This window comes from Erpetoichthys calabaricus, chromosome 7 (assembly GCF_900747795.2).
Source record: "Erpetoichthys calabaricus chromosome 7, fErpCal1.3, whole genome shotgun sequence".
Lineage (NCBI taxonomy): Eukaryota > Metazoa > Chordata > Cladistia > Polypteriformes > Polypteridae > Erpetoichthys > Erpetoichthys calabaricus.
In genome coordinates this window covers 186,221,292-186,247,784 of record NC_041400.2, presented here as the reverse complement: position 1 = coordinate 186,247,784, position 26,493 = coordinate 186,221,292, and the positions used below count along the sequence as shown (strand labels likewise).

General features: G+C 41.1%; 1 protein-coding gene across 1 annotated transcript in view; it reads right to left on the bottom strand.

Annotated features, from left to right (window-relative positions):
* Positions 1-26,493, bottom strand: part of chrna6 (cholinergic receptor, nicotinic, alpha 6) — a 76,127-nt gene that overhangs the window by 19,402 nt on the left and 30,232 nt on the right. The window contains exons 2-3 of the mRNA XM_028804599.2: positions 6,767-6,906; positions 6,637-6,681 (exon numbers count right to left, since the gene is read on the bottom strand). Of these exons, the coding sequence (XP_028660432.1) occupies positions 6,637-6,681; positions 6,767-6,906 (185 nt within the window). The remainder of the gene's footprint in view (positions 1-6,636; positions 6,682-6,766; positions 6,907-26,493) is intronic.

Here is a 26,493-nt window from a genome sequence, read left to right as displayed (position 1 = left end):
ATTGAAGTGTTTAAAATTATGAAAGGTATTAGTTCAGTGGATTGAGGCTGTTACTTTAAAATGAGCCCAGGAAGAACACAGGGACACAGTTGGAAACTCATTAAGGGTAACTTTCGCACAAACGTTAGGAAGTTGTTCTTCACATAAAGAACTATAGACAAATGGAATAAGTTAGTGGTGGAAGGTAGAACTTTAGGGTCACTTGGTATTGTTTTTGGAGAAACTACATGGACAGGATTGGAGAGCTTTATTGAGCTGAATGGCTTGTTCTCTTTAACCATTTTTCTGATGTTCCTATCATCAGACCAGTAGGGCCTTTCATTACACCCACTAATATTCAACAGAGCCAGTTGCAGTTGTTTGGACATAGCGTTAAGTTGATACCCAGATGCCTCTTGTCGGTTATACTGTACCAGGCACAGCTGGACTGGACTCGGCAGCAGACACTGGACATGTTGGGAGGATCATATATCCTGGATAGCCTAAGAGCTTCAGGGGATCTTCCAGGAGGATGGACTGTCCTGGCCCGTCCACCTTGGCGTGATGCCATCGTAGTATTCAGCGGGATAATCACATGTCAAAGTGAAGAACTGCTCTTTCTGCAACCATTTTTTTCCTGAAATTGAGTTTAATGTACTTTAATTATACCATCTTGTATCTTCTTGTCAATTTATTCTTAGGCGCACACATTTCATTGATCTACTAGAGTGTGGGTGGATGGCAGGTCATTTGGCAGCCTCATACAGTCTCCTGATTATATTGTTTCACAATGTGTTTTGCCAAATCTATTCATTTCTAACTATCAGGTGCAATCTTACTGTTTGTTTTGTCATATATCAAAAACACCGGATAATTTGTTGTCTGATAATCCGGCTGTTAGTTCTGAATCTGCAAAAGCAAATATCGTTCATTAAAGAGTTCAGCTTATTGCTAAAATCCACAAATGATTCAAGGGCTGGCTGCAATAAAAATGAAGAAAACCTGCAGATGCTGTCATCCTTCCTCGACTGGGTTGTGATCCACAGTGTTAACAGATTATGGAAGTGAAGGGAACCTGTGCCAAGTCGCCACCACAGATTAGCAGTCGATGCGTCACTTTGTAGCTCCTGCTCTCTCCTGTGAGCATTTTCACTGCAAGTGAGCAACGACTTGTCAGAAATCGTTACAGCATTTACAAATGCCTGCATGGCTTCCTCTGCCAGGTTTCGTTAAGTCAAAAACTATAAGTTTAATGCTTGAATAGAAAACGTGGAAGAGAAAATTGACAAAAAAAAAAACAAACCTTCAAATACAATCTACAGTACAGTGCCCTCCATCATGTTTGGGACAAAGACCCATTTCTCTCTGACTTCCCCCTCTGCTCCGCAGTTTAAAATTACAAATCAAACAATTCAGACATTGTGATTAAAAAGCGCATCGCAGAAGTTCATTTAAGGGGATTTGCAGAGATTTCAGTCACACAACACTTTTTCTACCCGGTCCCCCCCATTTCAGGGCACAGGGACACAGCAATGGCAGGTTTATTAAAGCCATTGTCAAATTTAGGACTTTGTCGCATATCCCAGCATGCAATGACTGCTTGAAGTCTGCAATCCATAGACATCACTAAGGTGCTGAGGACCTTCTCTGGTGATGCTCTGGCAAGCCTCTCATGCAACTCCTGCTTGTTTCAGGGGGGCTTGTCCCCTTAAGGTTATCTCTTCAGCATATGGAAGGCCTGCTGAATTGGATTGAAATCAGGTGACTTGCTTGACCATTCAAGGACTTTCCATTTTTTAGCTTTGATAAACTCCTCTGTGACCGCAGCAATGTGTTTGGCTCATTATCTTGTTGTAGGATGAAGTTCTGCCCAATGAGTCTGGAGGCCTTTACTGGAACCTGAGCAGATCAGATGTTTCTCTACACCTCAGAATTCATTGTGCCGTCAGCAGTTCCATCATCAGTGAAGAGAAGTGTGCCAAGACCTGTGGTGGTCATACATGCCCAAGGCCATAACACCCCTAGCACTGCCATGTTTAACAGATGAGGTGGTCTGCTTTGGATCTCAGGCAGTTCCTTGTCATCTTCACACTTCACTCTGATGAGATTCATCTTTGTCTCGTCTGTCCACAAGACCTTTTCCCAGAATTCTGTAGGCTCTTCGAAGTCCTCTTTCACAAACTGTAATCTGGCCATCCTGTTTTATGTGACTAACTAGTGGTTTCCATCTTGCAGTGTGTCTGTCCTCTGTGTTTCTGTTTCATGAAGTCTTCTGCTGATAGTCTTCTCTGACACACACACATCGGCCCCCTGAAGACTGTTTCTGATCTGTCAGACTGGCGTTTGTTGCTTTTTCTTGACCACAGTGTTGAATCTTCTGTCCTCAGCAGTAGAGGTCTTCCTTGGCCCACCAGTCCCTTTGTGATTCCTGAGCTCACCAGTGTGTTCTTTCTTCTTCATGATATTCCAGACAGTTGGTTTTGATCATCTTTAGGTTTTACTGATGACTCGAATGTTTTTATTCTTGATTTTTAGCCCAATAATGGCTTTGTTGACTTTCATTGGCACAGCTCTTGTCCTCATGTTGAACAATGGAGACTAGAGACTCAAAAGGGTAGAAGCAAGCCGAGGTCTCTTATGAAGCCATGAAACTCACCTGAGGAATCACAAACACCTGTGACGCCAATTGTCCCAAACATTATGGTGCCCTGAAACAGGGGGGCTATGTAGAAAAAGTGTTGTCATTTCTACATGGTGGGACCGAAATGTCTGCAAAGCCCCTTAAATGAACGTCTGCAATGTGCACTTTAACAATAAGTCTGAATTGTTTAAAGTGTGGAGCAGAGGGGCTAATCAAATAAAAATGTGTCTTTGTTCCAAACATTATGGAGGGTAATGTACCTCATAATAGGTTGGTCAAGCTAAAATAGTCGGTGTGATTTATACGTTCTTCCCGTGTCTTTCTATTTTCCTGTAAGTTCTCTCTGACATTTCTCCCATGTACCAGATAATCAGGTCTTATGTTGTCAGACCCTTTTAAACTGCCTCTGTGGTTCTTTGAGTTAGTGGGCTCTGAGACGGACTGGCGTCTCATTCCAGGCTGGTTTCTGTCCTTCTCCATGCCTGTGCAGGTTTTAGAATGGTATGTAGTTACCTTAGAATATTTTTTAGACCTACAGGGTGGAGTGGTGGCTGTGAGGCTAGGGATCTGCACTGGCAATCGGAAGGTTGCTGGTTCAAATCCCGTAAATAATAGTGAGAAAAATGCTATATAAATGCAAAGAATTATCATTAAAAAGTATTCAATAGATGTTTTCACATTTTATTGTTATATGGTGGATTTAATTTGGCGTTTTTTGACACTGACCAGCAGAAAAAGACTTCGGTGTCAAAGAGAAAATCAGATCTCTGTAAAGTGATCTAAAATATTCATCCATCCATCCATTTTCCAACCCGCTGAATCCGAACACAGGGTCACGGGGGATCTAAAATATTTGCAAATATAAAACCAAAAAATCTTCGACTGTGTAAGTATTCACCCCCTTTAAACTGACACACAGCAATCATCTCATATTGCTTTGTTTTGTAAATCAGAAGGTGGAAGGCAGAGCAACCATTTGTCAAAAATGTCATGAAATAAGAAAAGAGAAGATGAACCGAACAACATCAAATAAACATTTCTGAGCTCTGATGTTCCAACTTAACCTCTGGTGGTGAGAATATTATTTACCTTAATAAAAAAAATGCACATAGCAACGGTCGATGTCTGTTTGATGAAAAGGAAAATTTCTAACCACCCACCATCCCTGAGTGTCCATCATCCCACTTTGACAAATGCATCATGTCAGAAGATGGCATAACTATTCAACTAATTTGCTATATTTCTTGTGCCTGTAATGTTGTCTCCATCATTCTGCATTATTCACCTGCACTTCATTTATATCAGGAGACCTGACGTAATGCCACTTACATTACTTCGTTTTGAAAAGAATTTGATAACATTATGAAATCTATGCCAAATAACAGATGAACATCATGCTGTATTTATTTGTTTTGTTCATTATGTCTTCTACTCAACAGCTGTTTGCTTATTAAAATATACTTCAGACCAGTACTGGAAAGTTTCAATAATCAAAATAAATACCAATAAAATTAACGTACATTAATTGAGGCATCAGTAGGTTAAATGTTTTTGAGTATTTATTTCAAAGAAAAACAGTAAACTAGCTCTGTAAGTGGAGAAGAGGGTCGACAAAAACAATATGGTATCTCCCTCGCTTGCTCTCTCTCGCACGCGCGTGTGTGTCTATCTCTCGCAGACGTGTGTGTGTACTGTACACTCCAGCTTTCTGTCGGGTTGGTGGGGGCAACAGGACCTGACTTGAATATAAGCCAAGGGTGACGTTTTTCAGCATATTTTGGGTGCTGTAAAAACTTGGCTTATATTCAAGTATATACAGTAGATAGATAGATAGATAGATAGATAGATAGATAGATAGATAGATAGATAGATAGATAGATAGATAGATAGATAGATAGATAGATAGATAGATAGATATGAAAGGCACTATATAATTGATAGACAGACAGACAGACAGACAGACAGATAGATAGATAGATAGATAGATAGATAGATAGATAGATAGATAGATAGATAGATAGATAGATAGATAGATAGAAATGAAAGGCACTATATAATAGACAGACAGACAGATAGATAGATAGATAGATAGATAGATAGATAGATAGATAGATAGATAGATAGATAGATAGATAGATAGATAGATAGATAGATAGATAGAAATGAAAGGCACTATATAATAGATAGATAGAAAGATATGAAAGGCACTATATAATAGACAGACAGACAGACAGATAGATAGATAGATAGATAGATAGATAGATAGATAGATAGATAGATAGATAGATAGATAGATAGATAGATAGATAGATAGATAGATAGATAGATAGAAATGAAAGGCACTATATAATAGATAGATAGATAGAAAGATATGAAAGGCACTATATAATAGACAGACAGACAGACAGACAGACAGACAGACAGACAGACAGACAGACAGACAGACAGACAGATAGATAGATAGATAGATAGATAGATAGATAGATAGATAGATAGATAGATAGATATGAAAGGCACTATATGACAGACAGACAGACAGACAGGCAGACAGGCAGGCAGGCAGGCAGGCAGGCAGATAGATAGATAGATAGATAGATAGATAGATAGATAGATAGATAGATAGATAGATAGATAGATAGATAGATAGATAGATAGATAGATAGATAGATAGATAGATAGATAGATAGATAGATAGATAAAAATACACAAACACTTTGGGCTGAACACACACCAGAATGATTATAAAGAAAGAACATTAAAAAGGAAGACAAGGAAAAGAAAGCTATGGTTGTCATTTGGTTGTGACCGCCACAGTGAGGAATCCAACAGATGTGTTTCTGTTGGTATTAAGGAGCTGCTGTTGTGTTTCTTGACACACTTTACATGATTCATTGGCTGAAAGTCTTCAATGTTAGTGTGTCATCGAGAGGATGTGCAGAATTGTTCATAATGGCACTCAATTTTGTTTTCACCCCTGGTGGGGTCTAAAGTGTGTCCTTTAACCGGGCTTGCCTTTTTAATTAGTTTGTTGATTTGGTGGCCCTCTCTTGAAGTGATGTTACCAGTCCAGCACATCACAATGTAGAAAATCCCACTGGACATGACAGAGTTGTAGAAGATGTGAAGAATGTCACTTTCCACCTTCAAGGAACACTGTCTCCTCAAGAAAAAGAACCTGCTCTGCCCTTTCTTCGATAGTTCATCTGTGTTCTGAGACAAGTCCAGCCTGTCATTGATAAGGATCCCTAAGGACTTGTAGGAGTGCACCTCGACATTCACTCCTTGAATAGTCATCAGACCAACTTCTCCCCCTGACTCCTTTCGTCTGTCTCATTCCCCTTATCAATAACACCCCTTAAATACAGAATCATCTGAAAATTTCTGCAAGTGACCTGACCTGCTGTTATATTTCTAATTTTTGGTGTACAGAGTGCAGAGATGAGAACCCAGGCCTGTTCCTTGTGGTGCTGCAGTGTTGCTCACACAGTCCTTGAGTCTCTCAAACTGCGGTCTGCCTGATAGTTAGTCCATTATCAAGGACACCACAGGCTCATCCACCTGCATATCTCTGAGGGGCGGGATGGTCTTGAAGGCCTTGGAGAACTCAATTACCATCATCCTCCTGGGGCTGCCAGCTTTGTCCAGCCTTGTCCAGCAGATCCTTCACTCCAATCTTTGCCCAATATTATTATACTATCATATTATTATAACAGTGAGTAAAGAAATGATTTTATGCAGTATTATGGTCTGGTCCTACTATTGAGTTTAACACAATGGAGTTGAGTTTAAAGGGTTGACCTTTGAACCCTACCAATGCTTTATTGTTCTTTTCTGGAGGCCTCACCTTTGCTGCTTTCCCAAGTCCATATGGTGAAAAGCAAACGGGCAGAATTCTGACTGAAATATAATATGACACTAAAAAACAACACCTTATGATCGATTGGATTTGACACAAGACATATTCTAATGTGAATTTCACCTTCATAAAGAATGTTTGAAATAACAGTCACACTTACATGCCTTAACCAAAGGTTGGTCTCCATTATCTGATTTACTTCATCCTGAAAAAATCAAACACATTCATATAACGTAAAAAAGTTTACAACACTCACGGCAATAAGATGTGTGCCTTAAACTTTCTCTTACCACTTTCACCAGCTGGGAAATGGATACTTCAAACTCAACCGTTACGGGATCAGAAACATTCTCTACCGGTCTGATGAACTGATTGTAGCGGCGAAACAGTTTCCTAAACAAACGGTCTTCACCTTTGGATCCCAAGCCACCTGTTTTCCCAAAAAAGAAACAAAAATGCAAGTTAATTGAAATGATAAAGCACAGTGATGAACTGTCAGTGTTCTCAAACAACAACATTTATTTCTAGAGTCCGTTTTCATACAAATGATGAAGCTCAAAGTGTTTTACAGGATGAAGACAGAAAAATGAAAAATATAAAAATAAGATTAGGCAATGCTAAGTAACAAAGAATAAAGTAAAGTCCGATGGCTAAGAGGAGAGAAAAAAACAAAAAATCCAGAGGGCTGGAGAAAGAAAAAAAAAAAAAATCTGCAGGGGTTCCAAGGCCACGAGACCACCAAGACCACCTACTGGGCCTTCTACCTCGCATAAATGACCTCAGTCAGTCCTCATGACTTTCAGGTTTCAAGTGGAAGAATTAGGTGATGACGGTCATGTGGACCTCTGGCCTTCAATCCATCAATGTAAGAACTGCACGGTGCCCTGATCAGGTGGTAGTTCCTCAGGTCGCCACCACAGAAAACCAGAACAAGAACAGCAGAGCAAGAAGGGGTTAGTATGAATGGCAGAGCCATGATAAAAATGATAATTAATTGGATATACAGAATATCAGGGTTACACTAAAATAAAGCTATGAGAACGCCATGTTACAATAATGAGTTTTTAGCAGTTTTTAAAGTGCTCCACCGTATTAGCCTGGTGGATTTCCATCAGTAAGCTATTCCAGATTTCAGGTGCATAACAGCAGAAGGCCTCCTGCTTCACCACTTCTTTTAAGTTTAGCTCTTGGAATTCTAAGCAGACCCTCATCTGAAGATCTAAGGTTACGATTTGGAGTGTAAGGTGACAGGCATTCCACAATATAGGATGGAGAAGGTTATTTAAGGCTTTGTAAACCATAAGCAGGATTTTAAAGTCAGTTTTTAATGGCACAGGTAACCAGTGTAGTGACATCAAAACTGGAGAGATGTGCTCGGATTTTCTTTTCATAGTTAAGATTCTGGAAGCTGCATTCTGCGCTCGTTGTCTTTTTTTGGGTGGTCCTGAAAGAAGTGCGTCTTTTCCATGTTTGGAATGGCATGATTTACCTAGGGCGGCACGGTGGTGTAGTGGGTAGCATTGCTGCCTCGCAGTTGGGAGACCTGGGGACCTGGGTTCACTTCCCGGGTCCTCCCTGCGTGGAGTTTGCATGTTCTCCCCGTGTCTGCGTGGGTTTCCTCCGGGCGCTCCGGTTTCCTCCCACAGTCCAAAGAAATGCAGGTTAGGTGGATTGGCGATTCTAAATTGGCCCTAGTGTGTGGGTGTGTTTGTGTGTGTCCTGCGGTGGGTTGGCACCCTGCCCTGTATTGGTTCCTGCCTTGTGCCCTGTGTTGGCTGGGATTGGCTCCAGCAGACCCCCGTGACCCTGTGTCAGCGGGTTGGAAAATGGATGGATGGATGGATGATTTACCTAAGTGGAGAAAGGGTATAAAACCATGAAACATTGCTTGGCACATCTTTGAAACCGACGGATGGATGGAAGATAATGTCATGCGATCCTGAAAGTCCTTCCAGCGCAGCGACGAAAATGGCAGACTGTATACATCGAGATCCCACCTCGGTGATAGTGTTGTCATTGGCTTCCTTGTCTGTAATGTCGTGTAAATCGTCATTAAAGAAAGCTACGTTATTTTCTCTAATGTGATTTCTTACCGCTGTATCGCTATGGGAGGGGCATCGCCTTTAAATATTATATCTATATAGTTTCGGGTTACTTAATACGCCACAATTAAAAGAGAACTTATTCCAACCAGGGAGCTAGCGCCCCCTAGAGGAAAACACTGTTCTGGCCCTACTGATGACGTCACTTTCTCTGCTCTCCTTTAAAGCCTCCATCTTTGTGCTTTCGAGTCAGTCCTGTTGTGGATTCCAGTCTGTACACATCTGTACATTATTAATATCCATTTTGGAGCCAGGAACAATATACAGGTGGCTGTCCCAAGCCTTTCTGTGGCTCTTTTTGTCTTGGATATGACGACTGGCGTAGTCAGCAGGATGGTGGACTCCCAGAAGAACCAGGAGCAGCACCTGATGGATATCCAGGTGGGAAAGTACACTGTCTGAGTTTTTAGGTGGGGAGTTCGTCCCATGGTTCAGAAAGACTCAGTGCATTCTCTGCTCCCAGTACACATAACCAGAAATGGCATCATTGATGCCATAACTGGAAGTGACGTCATCGGGGCCAGGCGGGATTTCCTGTAACTGGTCTGCAGAGAAGTGAGAGAAAGAATTAGTACACTCCGCCACCCCCTGGTCTGGCGTGGAATTACTCTCATTCAGGGCCCTCCCATGTGCATGTGTGGGACACGGGTTACACTTAAAGGTTTTGTAGTCTGCATATGTCTATTGTTCTCTTTTCATTTGCTTAGCTTTACACAAGTTTTCAGGCAGCCATAGATTTAAGCATCCACAAGATACATTTTTCTGAGACAAAAGCTGGGGCGATCACTTTATTTCTTCTCCTGGTTGAAATAATCTGTCTCAATATTTCAAAAATTGTTAAATGCATCTTGATGACCTGAACATACCAAAGAATCTTCATAAATGAAAGATTCATTTATATAAAATATATAACAAAAATACTCAAAAGAGACAAAACGAGTTGCCTTAAAGGTTGTCCAAAGCCGACAATACATAATCCAAGAACAGGGCAAGAACACTAGTGGTCCTCAGGTAAACAATACCCTCAAATGACTTCAAACAGCTTCAGTACTCGACTGCTGGGTCTCACTTCTGACTGGAAAGAAAAAGCCAGAAGGAGGACCTAACAATTATGACTTTAAGGTGGTCCTTCTCCCTGGGGCTCCAGGGGCGTTCAGGAACGGAGGCACATTTAAGGTGACAGAACACAAATTACAAATGAAACTGATAGAAATAACATAAAAATATGAAGACGATTGACCCAAAATTAACAAAAACAACAATAAAACATAAACTAATCAATTCAAATTTATACACTGGGCTGGAATCACCTAGAGGCCTAATGTCCTAATAATTGATTACATATTGAATTCAAATTGATATACTTGTCTGGAATCACCTAGAGGCCTAATGTCCTAATTGATTACTTATTGTTTTAGGCTTGTCACCCATGCATGCCTGAGGACCACCTTCCTGACCCTGCTGATGTAAGCACTTCCACCCTGCAAAGAGAGGGGGCGCTAACACTAACATTGTCTTCTCTTTTCTCCTTCACTGGCAAGGAAAGACACCCAATGAAAAAGCCTAACTCCGCCTCAAGGCCAAGAGATGGCTCCGCCCCTTCTGGTATCAGCCCTATAAAGCCAACCTGCTCCTGGTCACTCCTCACATGTTCCACTTTCACCTGACCAGGACAGAGCTCCTAGTACTTTCTTACCTCCATAGAAAAGAGTACAGAATGCTATTTAAGACTTTTTTTCTTTAAAATTGTTTTGACTGTCTTTCCAGTTCCTGTTCTTTCAGGGCTGGTACCCTAACCTTCCTTGGTTGTTTCCCACATTCTGCTTTCCCAGCCACACTTCCAGGCCACAAAATGAATGTTGGGTTTTAATGTGAAAAGGTAGGGTGTATCATCATAAGGACAAAACTGAGTCATCCTCTTTAATAAAATCCCTGTGCGTGTCCAGGTGTCTGTGTGTGTGTGTCTTCTGGTGAAGTGCGCATGCGCGGGGACACGGTGTGATGCGCCATATTACTATCAGAGAAAATTACAGGCGTTTTACGGAAATACAAACCAGTATTACTGCGAGAGGAAATTAAAGGTACAGTAATCCCTCACTACTTCGCGGTTCACTTTTCGCGGATTCACGACTTTGCAGATTTTATATGTAAGCATATCTAAATATATAACACGGATTTCTCGCTGCTTCCCGGGTTTCTGCAGACAATGCGTCTTTTTACTTCTAGTATTTGCTTCCTCAGTTGGTTTGCCCAGTTGATTTCATACAAGAGATGCTATTGGCGGATGGCTGAGAAGCTACCCAATCAGAGCACGCAGTTAAGTTCCTTTGTGCTGCTGATTGGTTCAGCGACGGAGTGCTGCATTAACCAGGAAGTCTCATCTCACTCATTCAACATTAACGTGCTCTTGCTACTGCATTTAGGGGATTATCACCTTCAATCGTCATCATTTTTACTGCGCAGCATATTCATCACCATCATCACGTCATATATAGCTACGTGTACTTCGCTATACAGTAAGTGTAAACTTATCTATCGATTTCATATTGCTTAGCAGTTGTCCCTGTTATTAATAGAGTAAAGGCTGGGTTGTAAACAATACAGGGAGGGTTTAAAAACGTCCAAATACACGTTAAATAATTAAATAAATATGGTGTCCCTACTTCGCGGAAATTCAGTTATCGCGGTCGGCCTTGGAACCCGCGATAAGTGAGGGATTACTGTACACAATACAGTGACGCATATTACAGCCACATACAAGCCAGTATTACTGTCAGAGAAAATTAAAGGCATATTACTGACGCGCACGCCTGTATTACCGCCAGAGAAAATGAAAGGTATATTACTGACGTAAAAGACAGTATTACTGTCACAGAAAATTAAAGACACACAATACACTGCGGCAGCCCACGAAGAACAGTCAGCTCAGCAAGTAAAATTCAACAAAAGAAAGGCAGAAAGACAAAGAAAAATATGACCAACAAGCAGAATGAGTTCAAGGTCCCTTGCCATTTAATATAGACTGTTTCTACTAATGTCTATGCACTACTGTTCTAGCGCCCGTTATTGTAACGGGCTTAATGACTAGTATTTAAAATAAAATTTTAGAATACCTGGCATTGCACATCTTGTTAAAGTGCTGAGACCTTGCAGACAAAGACCTTGTGTTTGACTGCCTTCATCCTTCCCTCAGTTCTCACCCGTCTCCATGTCCCTGCTACTGAGAAGCATCCCTATAGCATAGCGCTACCACCTCCGTGCTTCACGTTGAGGATGGTATTAGGCAGCTGATAAGCAGGTGCTTGGAGTTCTGCACAAAGAGTTCAGCTTTTGTTTCATCAGACTGGAGAATGTTTTTCCTCAGGCCCTCAGAGTTCTTTAAATGTCATTTAGCAAACTCGAAGCCTGCTGTCCCATGTTCCTAATTGATTGAGTGCTGCTGAGTCGGTCGTCCTTTCCTCGTTCACAGGCAGGGAAAGACACCCAATGAGAAAGCCTAACCCCACCTCGAGGCCAAGAGACGGCTCCGCCCCTTCTGGTATCAGCCCTATAAAGCCAACCCGCTCCTGAAGGTGGTGTCAGATGTTCCACTGTCACCTGACCAGGACAGAGCTTCTAGTACTCTTTTCTATGGAGACAAGAAAGAACAGAATGCTACTTTTTTACTTTTTTCTTTTAAGTTGTTTTGACTGTCTTTCCAGCTCCTGTACTTTCAGGGCTGGTACCCTAACCTTTCTTGGTTGTTCCCTAACATTCTGCTTTCCCAGCCACACTTACAGGCCACAAAATTAATCAAGTCAAGTCAAGTTGGGGAGCATGCACTGGTACAGTGCGTTGCCACACCCACTACACGCTGAAACAACTCGGGATCCCGGTTTGCAACCCCGCAGGCAGACACGCGGTCCAGTCTCACCCTCCGCAAATGACCCTCTATCTGCCGCAGCCAGGTGTTACGTGGGCGACCCCTTGGCCTGGTCCATCCACTTGGGTCCCCAACAATGAGGATCTTACGTGCTGGATCACCCTCTGATGTTCCCTCACAATGCAGGTAGTGTGTCTCATTCGGGACTCCATGAGCAACACAAATGGTACCCAAGGATTTTCCGGAGACACAGTACCAAATGAGTCGAGTCTTCGTCTCAAGTCACTGGATAGCATCCATGTCTCACAACCATATAGCAAGACAGGAAGTACCAGGATTCTAAAGACTTGGAGTTTCGTCCTTTTGCAGAGATATCAGGAGTGCCACACACCCTTTTCCAGCGACCTCATGACCCCCCCATGCTCTCCCAATCCATCTACTGACTTCATAGGAAGAGTCACCAGAGACATGAATGTCACTGCCCAGGTAAGTAAACCTCTCGACGAGGTCGACACTCTCTCCACAGACAGACACACCGCTGATGACCTTGCCCAAGAGATCACTAAAGGCCTGGATGTTGGTTTTTATCAGGACACTCACAAGCCCAGACACTCAGTCTCTCGAGACACCCGCTCAGAGCCTCCATTGACTCTGTGAAGATCACAGCATCAATAGCAAAGTCAAGATCAGTAAATAAAGTGCTGAGACCTTACTGAGTGAGAGACTGTGTTTGTGTTTGGCTGCTTTCATCCTTCCCTCAGTTCTCACCAGTCTCCCTGACCCCAATAGCATAACGCTGCCACCGCCGTGCTTCACGTTGGGGGTGGTATTAGGCAGGTGATAAGCAGATGCCTGGAGTTCTGCACAAAGAATTCAGTTTTTGTCATATTCTACTAATTGATTGAGTGCTGTTGAGTTGGCCGGCCTTCTGACAGGTTCTTCCATCTCAGCTGAGGACCTTTGAAGCTCTATTAGAGTGACCATCAAGTTCTGGGACACCACCCAGAAAAAGGCCCTTCTTGCCCAGTTACATGGCTTGGCCAGACGGCCAGCTCTAGGTAGCATTCTGGCGGTTTCAGATGTTTTTCATTTCATGATTATTGAGGTCATTGTGCTCCTGGGAACACTCAAAGCTTAAGAAAAGTCTTTATCCCATTGAACTGATCTATTCCTTACCACAATTTAACTATGGATGTCTACAGAGAGTTCCTTGGACCTCATGGCTTGGTTTTAGTCCTGATAAACAGTGTGAATTGCAGGATTTAAAATACAGAAGTGTGTACCTTTCTACACATATATACAATCAATTCACTTTGCCACAGGGGGACTCCAATCAAGTTCTGGACACATCTAAACAAAATTTAAAGCATACCTGAGCACAAATTGCAGTGCAGCAGCAAAGGGTCTGAATATTTATATGAATGGGAGATTTCAGTTTTTATCTTTAATAAATTTGAAAACTTTTCGAAAAAATATATTTTCACTTTGTCATTATGGGTTATTGAGTGTTGATTGATATACAAAAATGACAAATATATCAATTTAAAATCTACCACACAATTAAGTGTTCACAAGGTTTCAGGGGTTTGAAAATTTTCTGAATCTATCTATCTATTATTTAGGGCCTTTCATATCCATCTATCCATCTGTTATACAGTGCCTTTCCATTCTATATATCTATTTTATCTATCTGTTATATAGTGCCTTTCATATCCATCTAATATATAGTGCCTTTCCATTCTATCTATCTATCATATAGTGCCTTTCATATCCATCTATCCATCTGTTATATACTGCCTTTCCATTCTATCTATCTATCTATCTATCTATCTATCTATCTATCTATCTATCTATCTATCTATCTATCTATCTATCTATCTATCTATCTATCTATCTATCTATCTATCTATCTATCTATCTATCTATCTATCTATTATGTAGTGTCTTTCCATTCTTTCTATCTATTATGTAGTGCCTTTCCATTCTATATATCTATTTTATCTATCTGTTATATAGTGTGTTTCATAGCCATCTATTAAATAGTGCCTTTCCATTCTATCTGTCTATCATACAGTGCCTGTCATATCCATCTATCCATCTCTTATACAGTCCCTTTCCATTCTATATATCTATTTTATCTATCTGTTATATAGTGCCTTTCATATCCATCTAATATATAGTGCCTTTCCATTCTATCTATCTATCTATCTATCTATCTATCTATCTATCTATCTATCTATCTATCTATCTATCTATCTATCTATCTATCTATCTATCTATCTATCTATCTATCTATCATATAGTGCCTTTCATATCCATCTATCCATCTGTTATATACTGCCTTTCCATTCTATCTATCTATCTATCTATCTATCTATCTATCTATCTATCTATCTATCTATCTATCTATCTATCTATCTATCTATCTATCTATCTATCTATCTATCTATCTATCTGTTATATAGTACCCTTCAAATCTGTCTATTGATTCTGAACCCAATTAACTCAAGTTTATGGCTGTGGAGAGCCTAAGCTATAAAACAGCATAGTTTTATCATATGTTTAGCATTTTTTCTTGTAATATCTAAAGAAATACTAAGAAAAAAAGAAAATAAAAACAATTTAAAGAATATGCCATGATTGCCATACCATTTGCTGAATTTCTGAAGCCAAGCCAGATGGCTGGGATTAATACTGTGACATTTAGTCAGAAACTTCCCCCAAGGAAAATGCAGAAATTCCAATAAGACGTCTGTTTGAAAGACTGTCGTCCAGCTGCTAGCTAAAATGGAAGAAACTCACTGGACTATCGTAACCGTTTGATTAAATATAAAAAGCTTCCCAAAGTAAATATATGCAGCTTATCTGGGCTCTGCATTTATTAATGCATAATCTTCACAGAAATATTTTAAGTTTCTATTTAAGCAGTTAACTGCTTATAATTTTGCATTTCAAAAGGAGATTAGAAGTAAGTTTAAATATTGTGAATTTCCAAAGGTCAAAGAAGCACAAATATAACTGAAAAAGTAGGAATGGGCAAAATGTCTCCACCATGAGTAGATACAGACATATTGTCAAACTCCAAAATGAAGCACCTTATAAATTTAATAGCTAATATCCGGGCTATATTTTATTTTATTTGTAATGTTATATGTTGTCTTCTGCATTGTGACTTTACACATGATATTTTTTTGTTCTTCTGGGTCAGAGCCCATGCAGGTTTTCACTTTGTATTGTTCTTCAGCAATGAATCCCAATGGTTTTAATTTGGCTTTTTTGATAGTGATCAGAAGAAAACAAAATCTCTTTAATATCAAAGTGAACACAGATCTCTGAAAAGTGGTCTCAATTAATGACAAATATAAAACACAAAATAATTTATCACATAAGTGGTCTAAATTAATGACAAATATAAAACACTAATAAAGCACTAATGCACTGTGCACTTTGAATGCATATACTGTATATACACATTTACATAAATACGTATATATATATATACAGTGTGTATATATATATATATATACATACATACATACACACACACACACACATATATATATATATATATATATATATATATATATATATATATATATATACACATATACTAGGGGGTTTACCCCCTGCTCGCTTCGCTCGCCAACCCACCTTTTCTATGCCCCGCACCAGCCACTTTGCATCTCTGCTGCTCGCATTGTGAAGAGGGGGACTGAATGCACCCCAAGCAGATGCGGTCGCTCCTCCAAAGCCCCCTCTTAAACGGTGATACAATGGGAAACAAATACAGTTTTTTTTTTTTTAACCTCCTCTTTGCTTGATCAGCTGCTGGTTTACTGCTGCTGCCGTGCCGTGTGATCTGTATCTCGTGTGGCGCTTCCAACATTTAAAAGCCTGTACAGCAGCTGTCCTACTCTTTGTCTTTTATTTCTGGCCCCGGGTGTGGTTAAATCTCTTGGCACAAAGTATTGTCTCGCAGGATGTTAGTTCTTGATATTTTTTAGTTTATAATCTAAAAACGGAATAAGAATCTGAAAATCTAACAACATCACATTAAAGTTTGATAAATTCTGAAAAGAATGATACCACACATATATATGTAGGTTTTAAAATAAGCCCAATTTAAAGCGTGACAAAAAACGTGACATAAAAACATCACATAAAATTGTTGCACAAAATCGTTGCACTTTTAGGCTTAGAATTTTATATATATACAGTGGAACCTTGGTTCACGACCATAATAAATTCCAAAACTCGGGTCGTAAACCGATTTGGTTGTGAACTGAAGCAATTTCCCCGATAGGATTGTACAGTATGTAAATACAATTAATCCGTTCCAGACCATAAAAACTGTATGTAAATATATATTTTTTTTAAGTTTTTAAGCACAAATATAGTTAATTAAACCATAGAATGCACAGCGTAATAGCCACCAATAAACAGGCAAATAAATACACTAATAATCACAAGTCTCTTCTGTAATTCTCTCCCAGCAAGCTCTGTCCTCTACCTCCCAACTCCGGCTCACTTGCTGGGTCTCCAACAGTCCTTTAAATAGTCCTTGACCCGGAAGAACTGTCTTTTCTTCAGCCCCGGAAGTACTTCAGGGATTCCGTCCTCGTGACTACCTCGTACTTCCGGGCTATAGGGAAAGGAAGAGTCCCCAGGTCCTTCGACAGCTCCCCCTGGCGGTACCCACGACACCCAACAGGGCTGAGAAACCGAAACTCCAAGTCCTAGGATGCCCTACGGGAATCTGGGGCACCGCTGCACTCCAGGCGTGCTGCCATCTAGCGTTTTAGGGGAGGCAGTGTCGGCAAGTAGCCTTCCCCCATCCTTCCATTCCAGAGACGTCCCGGCCCGGGTTGAGCTGCCAGCCGTCCATCATAATATATATTTACATGCTCTGTCTTGTGTGTGTGTGTGTGTGTTTTATTTTATCTCAGGTATGTGATTAACTGCTGTGTGCATGTAGATTATGTAACTTGTAATTGGAGAATCACCAAAACTGGAGTCAAATTTCTTGTATGCATGCATACTTGTCCAATAAATCGGATTCTGATTCGGATTCTTAGTGGCAATCATGACTAAGGTGCTAAAAAAGAAAAAGGTTAAATCTCGAACATAAAGGTAGGATCACACGCTCTCACCCCTACCTCCAATGCCGCTCCGCCATGCTACCAACACTCCACGCAAGAATGCAAGTATGTCTATTATTTAGCTATCAAAAACGTACATGCCACAGAGTCTCTATATCACACACACATGTCATCTGTTTACCATTCCTTGTTGTTTATCCTTACATCACATCAAGTGATTCGGTTTACTTGTTTTTGTGTCTTTATAGTTCTGTGCCCTTGATGGTAGGCAATGATGTGACTAATTCTGGATGTATTCAATGGCTGATGACAGACCTCATTTGATGCTGGTGGAGCCTGTACAGCATGCATGTAATGATGCTCAGAAGCCAAAGTAGACTTGAAAGCACAATAATGACAAGGGCAAAATCCTGGAAGCTATCTGCCTCATTCTGTTGCTAACAACGTTGACCTTCTTCAGATCTCAAGCTTAATCAGAAAAGATTTTTTTTGAGAAGCCGCCGGGGTCTCCAGATAATTCTCTTCTTCGTCTGCTCAGGGCTGTTAACACTTGGAGCATTGATTTCATGCGCTTTTGCCCACATCATTCCATAACATGATTTTTTTTTGCTTCAGCATTTCTTCATCTTGCGTTCCTTCAAGGATGCGTGTACGGGACTTAAAAAGAAACTGAAAAGACCAGGAAGGTGGAAGTCACCAAACTCCAGTCGCCAATGTCAGACGTTTCAAAGTGAAGGGATATTTTTTACAAGTTTTGTTCAAGAGATTTTCAAAAGAACATTCTTTATTTTATAATATTTAAAGTGGTCTGGCTCAGATTGCTTTTTAGTACATGGAAATATTTGAATCCAAAACTGACAAATGAAATAAAAGAAATGTAGTGAGTTCCAGAAAGTTAAACTGAATCTGCAATAATAGATAACTGGCAAAGAGCCGGCAATTCTACAAGGTGTCCCAGACGTCAGGAATTACAGGAAGAAATAACTAATTCATGGATTTTTTTTTTATCTTTTCGGTTCCAGGATGTCTCTGAATTAAGAAGAATGAATCCTGATAATTTTTCTCAGAGGGAGTCAGAATCAGAAAGTGGCAGCCAAATTGAACAGTCTGCGTCCAGACCCAGAGAGAAACACATAGAGCTGCCATTTTTTATTCTTCCCTATAATTAATAATAATAAAATTAATAATAATAATAATAATAATAATAAATATAATAATAATTCTGCGGTGGGCTGGCATCCTGCCTGGGGCTTGTTTCCTGTCTTGCACCCTGTGTTGGCTGGGATTGGCTCCAGCAGACCCCCGTGACCCTGTAGTTAGGATATAGCGCGTTGGATAATGGATGGATGGATTATTATTATTATTACATCCATTATCCAACCCGCTATATCCTAACTACAGGGTCACGGGGGTCTGCTGGAGCCAATCCCAGCCAACACATGGTGCAAGGCAGGAAACAAACCCCGGGAAGGGCGCCAGCCTACTACAGGTTGCGTGCACACCCACACACCAAGCACACACTAGGGACAATTTAGGCTCACCAATTCACCTAACCGTCATGTCTTTGGACTGTGGGAGGAAACCGGAGCACCAGGAGGAAACCCACGCAGACACGGGGAGAACATGCAAAGTCCACGCAGGGAGGACCCGGGAAGCGAACACAGGTCTCCTAACTGCGAGGCAGCAGTGCTACCCACTGCGCCACCGTGCCACCCATTTTCATTTATATAATTAATTAATTAATTAATTAATCAATCTGTAGCCACAGGAGTGTAAGGCAAGTACAAGCACGGGTAAAATGTGTGCCGAAAGAAATCTCTCAATCCAAAAGTTTGTTTTAAAATATTTAGTGAAAATTCAAAGCAAACAATCCACACAAGAATAAAGAAAAAAGTTGTTACACGCGTAGAATAAAAGGCAAAAAACAAAAGAAAAAATGTATCTTCTCTAAACTTAGCTTTTCTTGTAAAACTTTAGTTGTTTCTATACTTAAAGATTCTTAACTTCTTCTTTTGTACATTTTAAATGTATGGCGCAGAACATACAATTAAGTTTTTTGTCTTACATGTTACCAGGCACACAAAACACGTACACAAGGCACGGTTTAAAACCGTGTGCCCTCTACGCCTTACACATGGCAAGGCTGATCACTAACTGAGAATAATGTTTAGTCAGAGAAGCTAGAAATAGTTAGAATATACCAATTCAATTCAACTTATAGGGGTTATAGGAACCTCCCATAGATTATGGATTATTATTTAGTAAAACATTTATGTATCTTATGTAACTACGAAATGGCTCTTACACAATCAATTAATCAATCAATCACATTTATGTTTATACGAGGGACGTTCAAAAAGTTTCCGCACTTTTATTTAACTCTATATATTTTTCTTCTTCTTCTTTCGGCTGCTCCCATCAGGGGTTGGCCACAGCGGATCATCTTCTTCCATATCTTTCTGTCCTTGTCATCTTGCTCTGTTACACCCATCACCTTCATGTCCTCTCTCACCACATCCATAAACCTTCGCTTAGGCCTTCCTCTATTCCTCTTTCCTGGTAGCTCTATCCTTAGCATCCTTCTCCCAATATACCCAGCATCTCTCCTCTGCACATGTCCAAACCAACGCAATCTCGCCTCTCTGACTTTGTCTCCCAACCGTCCAACTTGAGCTGACCCTCTAATGTACTCATTTCTAATCCTGATCATCCTCATCACTCGTTATTTAACTCTATTTATCAAGAATTTCAAAAACAAATGACCTCACTTTTCTACATAGTCATCTTCCTTTGCGATGCAATTTTCCCAGCGTTGTACCAACCTTTTAATGCCATCAGCAAATAATATTTTTGGTTGAGCATGTAGCTGCTTTCACATCATCACATGAAAGTCTTTTCTCCCATCCAGAGCGCGCTCTGCATCCGTCACACTAGTACAGCCATTTTCTAACATTTCAATCCATTCATAGATGACTCTACGAGAGAGAACTTTATCCCCATACTGAGCACACATACAGAGATGAATTTGTGCTCCCGGCACACCTTCTGCCCACATAAAGCGTAGGACAGAACGATTGTTCCTCTTTGATACAATTTCAAAGTTTCTCAGCCATCTTCACCACAGGGTGACAAATCTTATGCTAAACTGCAAGGGTAGGTGGCTTGCCAGACCGAACTAGTCACATGACACTCTCAGACACGACCAATTACTACCTCCTCCCGCCTTCACCGTTTCCAACGAAAATACAAAAGTTTGGAAACTTTTTGAACGTCCCCATATAGCGTTTTTCTCACTACACAAAGTACTTTTACAGAGGGATTAGGGAGCCACTTCAACCACCACTATGTGTACAGAATCCACCTGGATGATGTGACAACAGCCATTTGGCAGAATATGCCTAGCACAAAATTAGCTGTAAGGTGGTTAAGGAGTTAAAGAGATAGACAATTAGGGACAGGGGATGATTAGGTGGCCAGAATGACAAGGCCAAAGTGGGCAATTAAGCCTGGACATTGGGATTTACCCTACTCTTTATGGGATCTTTTATGACCACAGAAAGTCAGGACCTCAGTTTTTCACGTCTCATCTGAAGGATGGCTCCATTTTTATAGTAAAGTGTCTCCCTCACTGCACTGGGATCCACATTCAGACCACAGGGTAAATGCCCCCAGTAGACCTCACCAACACCTCTTTCAAGAGAAACCCAAGGTTTTTCCTGGTTGGTCTCCCATCTGAGAACTCGCCAGGCCAGAGCATGCTTAGCTTCAGGTGGATGACCTCTTCTGAAGTGCAGGTGGTATAATTCCACCCTAATTGGTCATTCCATATAAATTCCACAGTGTTCTTCACGGGAAATGAGGGTTGTCGATCATCTTGAACCGACGGGTTTCAAAAATAGAACTCTTCATGTTATAAAAGTGTTGGGAAAAATCACAAATCCTCTTAAAAATGTTTAATTTATAAAACTCATAAAAAAACTACAGACTAAAGACATTTATAGTGGATTCAGAAAGCATTCATACCCGTTCACTTCCCATATATTTTTTCGTGTTGTTTAAAATTTAAAATTTGCCATTTCTGCTCTTCAATCTACCACTCAAGATGGGAGACACTGTCATACAAGAAACAACCTCTGAAAAAGATTTAGGGGGTTATGTTGATCTTAGAGCATAAGAAGTTTGACAAATGAGAGGAGACCATTCAGTCCATCAAGCCCGTTTGTTTAGCTCATACCTGAGCTGCCCCAATATCTCATCCGGATTCTTCATAGAGGTTGTCAAGGTTTCTCCTTCAGTGCCAAGTTTCAGTAGTTTATTCCAGATTCCCATAACTCTTCGAGTAAAGATGTTCTTCCTGGCTTCAGTCTTAAATGCACTTTCTTTTAATTTCCCCTGATGTCTTCGAGTATGTGATTCACTGTTAAGTTGAATGGATTCTGATGGATCTACTTGATCAATGCCTTTGAGGATTGTGAAGACCTGGATTAGATCCCCATATTGTCTGCTCTGCTCGGGAATAAACAGCTTTAATTCTCAGAGTCTGTCACACTACGCCATCTCCTTAAGTCCAGAGATGCTCCAGGTTGCTCTCATCTGCACAGCTTTAAATGCTGCTACGTCTTTCTTATAATGTGGTGACCAGAATGGCCCATAATACTCCAGATGTGGTCTCACTAGTACATTACATAGTATGAACATAAGGCCCCTTGGCTTACATTCAACAGTTTTTACAATATAGCCTAATATTTTATTTGCCTTTTTAATTGCTTCTGCACGTGGCTTAATCGATGAAAATGTTGCACCAACATAAACCTCAACATCCTTTTCACAGGTTGCGTCCTGTAGGTCATTTTCTCCCATCTTGTATTTATAACTGATGTTCCTTTGCCCACGTGCAGAACTTTACATTTTCTACATTAAAATTTCCAGATGTTCACCCAGTTCTGAAGCTTGTCCAGTTCTTTTTGAATTCTTTTTGCTGCCTCCTCAGTGTCTGCCATCCCACCAATTTTATCATTTACAAATCTGACAAGTTTACTAACTATACCAGAATCAGTGTCATTAGTATAAATCAGAAAATGTTAGGGTCCAAGGACAGAGCCTGGGGGGACTCCACTTATGTCCTCATTCTCCTCTCATCTGTACTTTTTGTCTCCTGTGGGTTAACCAATTAGATATCCACTTTTGCATGTTACCTCTGATGACGACAGCTTCTAGATTCAGAATTAATTTTTGTTATTGGACGACCGTATCAAATGCTTTTTTAAAGTCTAGGCAGATTATGTCACTAAAAAATAAAAAGTTAGGTTATATCATAGAAACAGTTCAATTTAAGTCACGGGATGCTATGCTCAAACTATTGTGGCAGAGGGCCGGGGCCCTTGCCTGATCAGGATGCCTCCATGCTGGAAGGACTGGAGGAGCAAGCGTGGCCAGAACGTTATCTCCCCTGCAACTCTAGATGGCCGCCCCCCTGCGTTGCAGCAGGTCCTCAGACTCCCGCAGGGATTCATGGGAGTTGGAGTTTGGTGGAGCCCTGTTGGGATTCGTGGGCTCCACCAGGGCAGGTGCTACAATTACTGCTGAGGCCTGGAGAGCAGCTCTTCCACCACACCCGGAAGTGCTGCTGAAAATACATCATCAGACACCTGGAGCACTTCCGGGTGCCCTATATAAGGGGCCAGTAGACACTACTCTGAGAGCCAGAGTCAGGAGGAGAAGGACGAAGCTTACTGAGGAGGAGTGAAGGAGAAAGGGGTGGAGTGGTGGCTCTGAGGCTAAGGATCTGCGCTGGTATCCAGAAGGTTGCTGGTTCGAATCCCCGTCACTGCCAAAAGAGATCCTACTCTGCTGGGCCCTTGAGCAAGACCCTTAACCTGTAATTGCTCCAGGGGCGCTGTACAATGGCTGACCCTGCGCTCTGACCCCAAGGGGTATGCGAAAACTAACAAATTTCTAATACGAGAAATCATATAAGACGAAATAAAGAACAAAAAAAAAAAAAAAGAGAGAAAGAAGGACTGGGAGAAAAGAAAGAGTGAGAGACAAAGAAAGAAGAAAAGTGTTTGTTTGGGCTGTTGAGGACACTGAACTGTAAATAAATCACGTGTGTTTTTTGTACTTGTGCCTCCAGCGTCTGTTTGTGTCGGGGTTAGCTTTTACATATATAATGCACTAGTGAGAACACATCTGGAGTATTATTTGGAGTTCTGGTCACCATGCTACAAAACAACATAGTAGCACTTGAAGCTTTGCAGAGGAACTCAACCAAGTGCATCCCAGGATTTAAGGACATGTCCTACTGTGACAGACTCCTGTTTAGTCTCGAGCAGTGGGGACCTCATCCAGGTATTTAAAATCGTCAAAAACATTGATAAACTTGATCCATCAGAATTCTTTCAACTTAACAGTGAATCATGTACTCGAGGACATTGGTTGAAATCAAGGGGAAGTGTATTTAAAACTGAAGCCAGGAAGAGATGTGGGACTCTGGAACAAACTACCGAAGCAGACACCTTGACACCTTTTAAGAAGGATCTGGATGAGATATTGAGATGCACTGAATGGTCTTCTCTCATTTGTCAAATTTCTTATGTATTCTTATGATTCCAAAACACATAATGACAAAGTGAAAACAGGTTTTCAACAAGGTTTGCAAATTCATTAACCATCAAAAACCCAAATCTCTCTTTCATATAAGTAGTCAGACCCTAAATTCAGTATTTTGTAGAAGGCTCCCTTTGGCAGCCATTCCGGTTTTGAGTCATCTTGGGTAAGTCCTTTCCACTTCTCCTGGTTTTCTATTAAAGTACAGTGCTTGTTTATTTATAACTAAGCACAACAGCATTCTAACTGAGTTCAGGTGGGAGTCTTCTGGGCAGGTCAGCGCACCAAAGGTCCTGACCAGCTTTATGGATCTTTTGGAAGTCTCACACACTCTTTCGCTATGTTTGGAGCCCCTACATTTACTACATACTATCTTAACGGGGGTAAAAACATAGGTTGAAACAATAATTTTGTTGTTTATATTTGTAATTCATTTGCATCACAAGGAGAATATTTTAGTTGATGTCAAAAAAGACATTAAATCCATTGCGATTCAATGTTGTGTAAAAATAACATGAAAACTTTAAAGGGTGAACATTGGATGAGAATTACTTGTCTTTGAACACACATACACGTAAGCATGGGAGGCAGCTAAAGGGCTTGAGTGACGGCAATTCCGAATCTGACCAGGTAGGGGCAGAGGGCACTGACTCTTTTTGCTTTCCTGCAGACCATTCATTGGAAGTTCCACCTGGCCCTGTTAATGTCACATCCGGGTCCGGACCTATAGAGAAAGGCTTTGCCGGCTCCAGCCCCCTTGATGTCACGTCCGAGCTTGAGCCTATGGCTAAAGACCTTTCCGATCCCGGCCCCTTTCATGTCACTTCCTACCCTGACCTTTAAAAGCCTCCACCTTTTCCCTATTCCCTCAGTTCTGCTTTGGACTCCAGTTTGTGCACATCAGTGCTGTCATTTATTTGCAATTTGTAGCCAGGAAAATAATATACGGGTGACTGCCCCAAACCTTGCTATGGCTCTTTGTGGAGTTTGTGACAACAGATAAGACAGAAATGTTAATTATTGGAGGGAATGATGCTGATCGCAACAATATTTTTTCATTATTTATCTCATTTGGAATCCCCATTAGTTTTATGGACTCTGTTCACTAGCTTTGGCAATAGCAGCCTGTTTGAGGAGCACTGTCAGGTCAGGTCAGGTTGGGGAGCATGCACTGGTACGGCATGTTGCCATGCCCACTACACGACTGAACAACTCGGGAAACCTGGTTGGCAACCCCTCCAGGCAGACCTGCAGTCCAGTTCCACCCTCCGGAAATAACCATCTATCTGTCAAAGCCAGGTATTACATGGGTGTCCCCTTGGCCTGGTCCACCCGCTTGTGTCCTCAGCATTGAGGGTCCTGTGATCCGGATAACCCTTGGGGAATTGCGACTCATGGCCGTAGTTCCATAGCTGATGCTCCCGGAGCTCCAAATCACAACAAAAAGGAAACACATCCATCCACCCATCCATTATCCAACCCGGTATATCCTAATTACAGGGTCACAGGGGTCCGCTGAAGCCAATCCCAGCCAACACAGGGCGCAAGGCAGGAAACAAACCCTGGGAAGGGTGCCAGCCCACCACAGGGAAACACAACCCTACATATTCATTTTTGTATCAGCTTGTGTTAACACTGCAGGGATGTTGGCTCCCCTACTTGCAAACATATTCACGGTTGAGTTAAGAATTTGCAAAGAAAGTGATCAGGCCAGGTGCCAAACATATGTAACCTGGAACAGAGATGGAGCAGCAGGTACCATGTCACCCAGCAGAAAGAAATTCTCAGCTGGACTGAAGTTATTGCTGAATATTCTCAACGGAACAAAACACCATTAGTATTTTTTACATTAGAATCTGTGGGTGACAAGCCGATGAACCAGAGCTAAATGGATCTTGCTCATTTGGGGCATCACCTCTGCATGATAACGCTCCAGCAATATTTGTATGAAACATCATATGCTAAAAGAGCTATCAACATTTGCTTTAACGGCGCCTGTGTATTATAATCTATTTTTATATATAGGGCATGCCCTCTTAATCTCATCCCTTCCATACTTTAATCTTGCATCAAATCTGTGGTCAATGGGACGCATTGTAAAAACAGCATGCATGAAAGCATTACGTCAGTAGGTCGTTTATTCATCGCTCTTCACAATGATGCTGAAAACCAGCCCTGACAGAGATGTCTTGTACACAGGCAAACCTCTCATGTTATGGATTGATTGTGCACGACAGCCGCTGCTCCAAGATCAGTACGGTGAGAACATTCTGCCACATTAGGAGAAGATTAGGCTTGTTTTGCAGGGCACTTTCTAGACGTTGAAATGCACTTAGCAGTTCAGCTTT